The sequence below is a fragment of the Danio rerio genome, chromosome 9, assembly GCF_049306965.1.
Source record: "Danio rerio strain Tuebingen ecotype United States chromosome 9, GRCz12tu, whole genome shotgun sequence".
NCBI lineage: Eukaryota > Metazoa > Chordata > Actinopteri > Cypriniformes > Danionidae > Danio > Danio rerio.
Window position 1 is genome coordinate 57,978,630 of NC_133184.1, and position 8,871 is coordinate 57,987,500.

At 34.9% G+C, this 8,871-nt stretch overlaps 1 protein-coding gene across 6 annotated transcripts in view; it reads left to right on the forward strand.

The window, feature by feature from the left end:
• The window catches only part of LOC101884336 (polyprenol dehydrogenase-like), a 64,922-nt gene that overhangs the window by 48,812 nt on the left and 7,239 nt on the right, over positions 1 to 8,871 (forward strand). For all 6 annotated transcript variants that reach the window (XR_012385715.1, XR_012385716.1, XM_073913347.1 and 3 more), the window contains 2 exons: positions 841 to 988; positions 6,903 to 7,098. Coding sequence is in view for 4 of the 6 variants with exons in the window: in XM_073913347.1 (XP_073769448.1) it covers positions 849 to 988; positions 6,903 to 7,098 (336 nt within the window). In the remaining 2 variants the exon portion in view is untranslated. The remainder of the gene's footprint in view (positions 1 to 840; positions 989 to 6,902; positions 7,099 to 8,871) is intronic.

The following is an 8,871-nucleotide window of genomic DNA, read 5'->3' on the forward strand; positions in this document are numbered from 1 at the left end:
CTGTGGCGACCCCTGATAAAATAAGGGACTAAGCCAAAGAAAAATGAATGAATGATCACACCAAAATAAACAGGTAATAGATATTTTTCTGAGGTAAATAAGTATACATATAAAATAATGTCAAGATGCAAACATTTAGACTTTATTATGTACTTTGCACATAATACAAATTAAATTTATTGCACTTCTCTGTGATATGGATATTTCATATATAGTTGAAGTCAAAATTATTTTATTTCTGTTTCTTCTTTAAATATTTCCCTGATGATGTTGAACTGATTCAGGAGTTGTTCACAGTGTTTCCTCTAATATTTGTTCTTCTGGAGAAAGTCTTATTTGTTTTAATTCGGCTAGAATAAAAGCAGTTTTTAATAGTTTTAAAGCCATTTTAAGGTCAATATTATTCTCCCCTTCAGCAATATTAGTGTTGGATTGTCTCCAGAACAAACCACTGTTATACAATGACTTGCCTAATTACCCTAACTTTACCCTAATTACCCTAGTGAAGCCTTTACATGCCACTGTAAGCTGAACACTAGTGTCTTGAAGAATATCTAGTCTAATATTATGTGCTGTCATCATGATGAAGAGAAAATAAATCAGTTATTAGAGATGAGTTATTAACACTATTATGATTAGACATGTGTTGAATAAATCTGCTCTCCGTTAAACAGAAATTAGGGAAACATGTACAGGGGGGCGAATAATTCAAGAGGGCCAATAATCAGACTTCAACTGTACTATTATCACGATTTAGATGATTTTAATATCTAATTCTTTGATATATTGCGAGGACACTCACTCACAGTCAGAGTTACTCCAGTGAATCTGTGTTTTCAGCTGTTGTTATGCTGGTTCCTGAAGGCCCAACCGAAGATCAATTCCAGGCTCATTTTGCAAGCAACTTCCTGGGCCACTTCCCGTTGAGCCGCCTCCTGCTGGACAGCCTGGTGCATTGTGGGAAGGATGAGTCCTTTTCTCAGCACACGTGAGTGGAAAAACACCGTAATCTGGCGATCTGCAGAAACTGGAATAAATCACAGATAAGAGGAAACTGCCTGCGGGAGATTCATATGGAGAGAAGCTTCTGGCCTCTGATTGGTTACTGAAGGCGTGACTCATATGTTATATCATAAATACTGGAGGAATGTGTAGTGATGCTTTATTAATAGAGAGATAATAAAGAACCTGCTCCACTGCAGACCTCAGAGCCTTCACAATCACTTATATAAGATAACCCAACCCTGACCCAACTCTGAACGGGGTCAGTGTGACACTGGTGAACACTACAGAACCAGTCCTGCGGTGCTGGAACATGAGCGTCAGTAAATAAGATTCAATTAAATGACTTATTGGTTGGGTTGCTACAGAGATGTGCTAAACACTGATGAAAAACAAAGGTAAAATATGAATATTTGATGACCGCTTCTTCTATCTATCTGTTTACCCATTCATTCATTCATTCATCCATGCTTTGGTCCATCTACCCATCCATTGATTAATTCATTGATTTGTCCATTCATCATTTGGTCCATCAATCCATTCATTATTGAATTCATTCATTCATTCATTCATTCATTCATTCATTCATTCATTCATTCATTCATTCATCCATTCTTTCATTCGTTTGTTCATTTATTCATTCATTAATTCATTAATCCATTCATCCATCAATCCATTTATTCATTCATTCATTCATCCATCCATCCATCCATTCATTCATTCATTCATTCATTCATTCATTCATTCATTCATTTATTCATCCATTGATTAATTCATTGATTTGTCTATTCATCATTTGGTCCATCAATCCATTCATTATTGAATTCATTAATCCATTCATTCATTCATTCATTCATTCATTCATTCATTCATTCATTCATTCATTCATTCATTCATTCATTCATTTATTCATTCATTCATTCATTCATTCATCCATCCATTCTTTCGTTCATTCGTTCATTCGTTCATTCATTCATTCATTAATTCATTCATCCATTCTTTCGTTTATTCATTCATTTATTCATTCATTCATTCATTCATTTATCCATTCTTTCGTTTATTCATTCATTCATTCGTTAATTCATTAATTCATTCATCCATCAATCCATTCATTCATTCATTCATCTATCCATCCATCCATCCATCCATCCATCCATCCATTCATTCATTCATACTTTCATCCATCCATTGACCAACTCATCATCCATTCATCTATCTGTTTACCCATCTATCAATTGATCATTCATGCATTCATCTTTCCATGCATTCATCCATCTTTTGATCTTTCCATCCATCAATTGATTTAATTGTTTATCCATCCATCCATCCAGCCAGCCATCCAACCATCTTTTGGTCAATCAATAAATCCAGCATATGTTTTACGCAGCGGATGCCCTTCCAGCTGCAACGCATCACTGGCACCCATACACTTCCATTCATATACACTACAGATTATTTAGCTTACCGAGTTCCTCCATAGCGCATGTCTTTGGACTGTGGGGTAAACCGGAGCACTCGGAGGAAACCCACGCCAACACGGGGAGAACATGCAAACTCCACACAGAAATGACAACTGATCTATCTGAGGCTCGTATCAGCAACCTTCTTACTTTGAGGCAAAGCGCTACCTACTGTGCCACCGTGCTGCCCTCCATATGGTCATTTAATAATTAATTCATTAGTCCATTGACCAATCCATCCATTGATCAGTCCATCTATTTATTCTTCCTTTCATTCATTTATTCATTCATTTATTCATTCAATCATTCAATCATTCATTCATTCAGTCAGTCTGTCATTAATCTATTGATCTATCCATTAGTTAATTAATTAATCATTCATTAATGCCATTCATTGATCCATCCAGCCATACATCTGTTTGTCAATTCATCCACCATTCATTCAGTCAGTCAGTCTATTCAACCATCCATTCATCAATTGATTCCTTCATTCATTCATCCTTTGCTGCATCTATTTATTTATTATTTTAACCATCCATCCATCCATCAATCATAATTCAGTCATCCATTTATTTATTCATTCATTTGTTCATTTATCCATTAACTAACTCATTCATTCTGTTTACCCATCCATCAGTTGATCTATCCATTTATTAATTGATTCATTCATTTTTCCATTCATTCATATTTCCATGCATTCATTCATTCATTCCTCTAATCAATTATTCATCCATCCTTTGGTCTATTCATCCATCTATTTGTACATCAGTTGATTTATCCATTTATTCATCCACCATCATTTGGTCAATCAATAAATCTATCAATTATCAATTTTATTAATTAATTAATTAATTAATTAATTAATTAATGGATGAATGAATTAATAAACTAGTTAATCATTGATTAATTAATTAATTCGTTCGTTCATTTGTTCGTTCATTCCTTCGCTTGCTCGCTCGTTCGTTCATTCATTCACTAATTGATTCATCAATCAATTCAATTCATTCATTCATTCATTCATTCATTCATTCATTCACTCATCCATTGACCAATCCATCCGTCCATTCGTCCTTCCATCCATCCATCCATCCTTCCATCTATCCGTCCATCCATCCATCCATTCATTCATTCATCCATTCATCCATTCATTCATTCATTCATTCATTCATGCATGTATTCATTCATTCATTCATTCATTCATTCATCCATTGACCAATCCATACATTGATCCATCCATTAATCCATTCATTCATTAATTCATTCGTTCATTCGTTCGTTCGTTCTTTATTCATTCATTCATTCATTCCATTCTTTGATCCATTGTGTGTCAATTCAATCACCATTTAATCAGTGAGTCTATTCAACCATTCGTCATTTGGTCCATCCATATATCCATCCAACCATTCATCAACCAATCCATTTATTCATTCATGCATTGAAATATCCATTCATTTATCCATCCATTCATCCATCCATCCATCCATCCATCCATCCATCCATCCATCCATCCATCCATTCATCCATTCATTCATTCATTCATTAATCCTTTGGCTCAGTCATTGATTTGACTCATTCATTGATACATACATTCATTCATCCCTCCATCCATTCATTAATTCGTTCAACTATCCATTCATTGAGCCATCCATCTGTTCGTTAATCAGCCCACCCACCCACTCATCCATAATTTATTCAGTCAGTCTATTCAACCAACCATCCATCCATTCATTCATCAATGCACTCATTCATCCATCTATTAACCCATCAATCCATTGATCCATCTGTAAACCTATCCACACATCCTTCCATCCATATATCAGTCCATCCGTTCATCAGTCTGTCCATTCATTCATCCATTTTCATCAACACATATTCATGATATGCTAATATTAATGTTCCAGCCGTTGTGTTTATACTGTATTGAATATATTTACAGTGTGGGCAGGACTGCCTAATGTCATTAACACACGAGTGAAGAATAAACATGCAGCAAAGAGAAAACACAGAGAAGACCACCAAACAAACAAGTCAAGAACAAAGAGGAGGAGGTGGAGGAAGGGTGTATTGACACAACATAATTTGCATGATTAATATCCAGCTAAAATATTGATAACATATATACACTGAACAGTCAGTCATCCTGTGGTTTAAGACTCATAACTCTGCTATTTTAGCTCTGCATCTCTCAGTATTTGTTAAGATTGGGTTCGCATTATTATTTCACCCTGCCGAAGGTTGCTCTAACATTGTGTGTTTTGTCAGACAGGCTCCGTCTGCTGCCTGTTCAACACACGCACACACACACACACACACACACACACACACACACACACACACACACACACACACACACACACACACGTACACTTACACACCCAGAGACAGACTGTTATTGATTTCATGGTGTTATGAGCATCATGTGATATGGACATCCCCGGGAAGATGTAATAATGAAATCAAGTTAAAAATAAAAAGTTACTGAATGGAAACAGTGTTTATTCGAACTAATTTAACAATCAAAATGATCAACAATGACAATAACACTATTCAAATCATTATAAGTCATCTTGTTTAATGTTATTTGTCATTTTAGTTTGAATAAAATGTTCATCATATATTTCATGTTTTGATTTTCATGTTAGGTACAGATGTTGGGGATTTTGTTGTGTTTTAATATATTCTTTTATTTAATTCAGTTTAATTCCTTAAATTGTTTTCACATTATTTATACAAAATATTATTTACCGATCTTATCACAGAATTACTCATTTAAAAATTTAAGATTTTATTTATATTGGTACTTTAACACTTACAATTTATATTTTGTATTCATTCATTCATTTTCTTTTTGGCTTAGTCCCTTAATTAATCAGGGGTCGCCACAGCGGAATGAACTGCCAACTTATCCAGCATACGCTTTACACAGAGGATCCCCTCCCAGCCACAACTTAACACTGCTGAACACCCATACACACTCATTCACATACACACACACTCATACACGACCGACAATTTAGCCCTCCCAATTCCCCTATAGCGCATGTGTTTGGACTGTGGGGGAAACCCTCGCCAACACAGGGAGAACATGCAAACTCCACACAGAAACACCAACTGACCTAGTCGGGACTCAAACCAGCGACCTTCTTGCTTTGAGGCCACAGTGATAACCACTGAGCCACCGTGATGCCTAAATTAATATTTTTTTAAATCTTAAAATGTAGTCTAATTATAAAATAAATACTATTTAATTTCATATTTATTTCATATTTTATTTAATATCACTTATTTGAATACTAATATGGTTTAATAATCTTATGACAAATATGCCAACTGAACCAGCCGGGACTCGAACCAGCGACCTTCTTGCTGTGAGACGACAGCACCACCGCACGACCTTTTTATATATACACAGTTGAAGTCAGAATTATTAGCTCCCCTGAATTATTTGCGCCCCTTTTTATTTTTTCCCCAATTTCTGTTCTGTTCTGGGAAGATTGTTTCAGCACATTTCTAAGCATAATAGTTTTAAAAACTCATCTCTAATAACTGATTTATTTTATCTTTGCCATGATGACAGTAAATAATATTAGACTTTTATATTTTTCAAGACACTTCTATACAGCTTAAAGTGACATTAACAGGCTTAACTAGGTTAATAAGGTGAACTAGGGAGGTTATGGTAATTAGGCAAGTTATTGTATAAAGATGGTTTGTTCTGTAAATTATCAACAAAAAAAATTTGCTTAAAGGGGCTAATAATATTGTCCCTAAAATAGTTTTTAAAAAATTAATAACTGCTTTTATTCTAGCCGAAATAAAACAAAAAAGACTTTCTCCAGAAGAAAAATATTATCAGACATACTGTGAACATTTTATTGCTCTGTTAAAAATCATTTGGGAAATATTTAAAAAAGAAAAGAAAAATCAAAAGGGGGCGAATAATTCTGACTTCAACTGTGTACATGCAAATTGTGTAAGACAGATGTAAATATGGGCAGCACGGTGGCACAGTGGGTAGCACAATCACCACACAGCAAGAAGGTCCCTGGTTCGAGTCCCGGCTGGGTCAGTTGGTGTTTCTGTGTGGAGTTTGCATGTTCTCCCCGTGTTGGCGTGGGTTTCCTCCAGGGGCTCTGGTTTCCCCCACAGTCCAAACACATGCGGTACAATTAGGTAAGCTAAATTGTCTGTAGTGTATGTGTATAAATGAGAGTGTATGGATGTTTCCCAGTGATGGGTTGCAGCTGGAAGGGTATTTGCTTTGTAAAACATATGCTGGATAAGTTGGTGGTTCATTCCGCTGTGGTGACCACAGATTAATAAAGGGACTAAGCTGAAGGAAAATGAATGAATGAATGAAAGAATGAATGAATGACAGATGCATTATTTTGCATCAGTCTTGAGTCAGGAGTTTACAGTGTTTTGTTGTGGTGTTTGCAGGTGGCGTTACATCGCTAATGAAGCATGCGGATGGAGTAAACCAGCACAGCTTCTGTTCTCTTATTATCTGCACTATGCACTTGTGTCCAGCGGGTGTGCGGTGATGTACACTGCGGTGGAACCCTTTCTGGTGGACACTGTGAACCTCAGCATTACTGGACTTGCACAGAGAGCCTTCTCACGCCTCTTCATCAAGGTCAATATTTACTGTTTCATAATGTTTTTATGTTTCGTAATACATAATACACTGTGGCCTCGCAGCAAGAAAGTTGCTGGCTTGAGTCCCGGCTGAGCCAGTTGTCATTTCTGTGTGGAGTTTGCATGTTCTCCCCGTGTTGGCGTGGGTTTCCTCCGGGTGCTCTGGTTTCCCCCACAGTCCAAACACATGCGCTATAGGGAAATTGATCAACTAAACTGGCCGTAGTGTATGAGTGTGTATGTGTGAATGAGTGTATGGGTGTTTCCTAGTACTGGGTTGCAGCTGGGGGCATCCACTGTGTAAAGCATATGCTAAAATAGTTGGTGGTTCATTCCACTGATTAATAAGGGACTAAGTCGAAGAAAAGTTTAATGAATAAATAAATGAATGAATGAATGAATGAATGAATGTGTAAACTCAAAATTATTGAAATGTAAAGTATGAATTTTGATATTTAGCTGTAAAGTCCAAATTTAAAGACTTAGAAATTGCAATCTGTAAACGTAAAAATGTTACGCAATTGAGCTGCAAACTTTCATTTGTTAGTTTTAATGTCAAAATTGCGAGACGTAAAGACAAAAGTGTGAGAGATGTTAAGTCAAAATTGCAAGACATAGTCAAAATTGTGAAACGTGAAATCAAAATTGCCAGATGTATAGTTAAGATGGTAAAACAACAACAAAATTGTTAGACGTAATGTTAACATTGTGGAATTTAGTCTAAACGGTGAAATTTAACATCAAAATTGTGAGATGTGAAGTGGAAATTGTGAGACGTAAAGTCAACATTGTGAAAGGTAAAGTCAAAACGGTGAGACGTAACATCAAAACTGCGATATAAAGTCAAAATTGTGAGGTGTAAAGTTTACATTGTGAAATGTAATGTCTAAACAATGAAACGAGACAAAATTGTTAGATGTAAAGTCAACACTGCGAAATGTAAAGTCTAAGTGGTGAGACGTAATGTCAAAATTGCGTCACTTCATAATTTTGAGATATAAAATCAAAACTGCAAGCTCAAAAATTGTATAACAAAGTTAAACAGAAAGATGTAAATTTATAATTTTGTTATATTTAAAATTAAATTGTAAGACGTGAAGTCAGAAATGAAATATAGTTTAGTGTTAACAAGCCTCCTCAGGCTAAATTACCTTGAAGAATTAAATTAATTTCCTGCTGTTTGATTGTGAAGTGAAGTATAATTTGACATGTTTTTGACAGCTCTCATGTGATTCACTGCTTCATTTGAGAATGTTTCATGATATAAAAATATGTGTACATATATGTGAGCTAATAAACAACAGTGTATTGATTCCAGCTACCACGCCATTAAAATTGCTGATTTTGGAAAAGTTGTAAAAAATTCAACATTGATAGTTGTAAAGTTAAAATTGTAAAAGTCAAAATTGGGAGATGTAAAGTTTCAATTGCGAAAACAGTAAAAATTAGCAAGAGAGAAAGTCAAAATTGCAAGACTTAAAAAGTCACAGTTGTGAGATGTAAAGCCTAAATAGTGAGATGTAAATCAAAATTGCAAAACAAGGTTAAAATTACAAAACGTAAAGTTAAAAATGTCAAACAAATTTAAAATTGCAAAACATAAAGTTAAAATTGTGAGACTTAAAGGTAAAATTTAGAAACCTAAAGTTAAAATTGCAAAACGTAAAGTTAAAATTGCAAAATAGAAAATTAAAATTCCGAAACTGAAAGTTAAAATTACGGAATAGAAAGTTAAAATTGAGAAACGTAAAGTTAAAATTGTGAAACATAA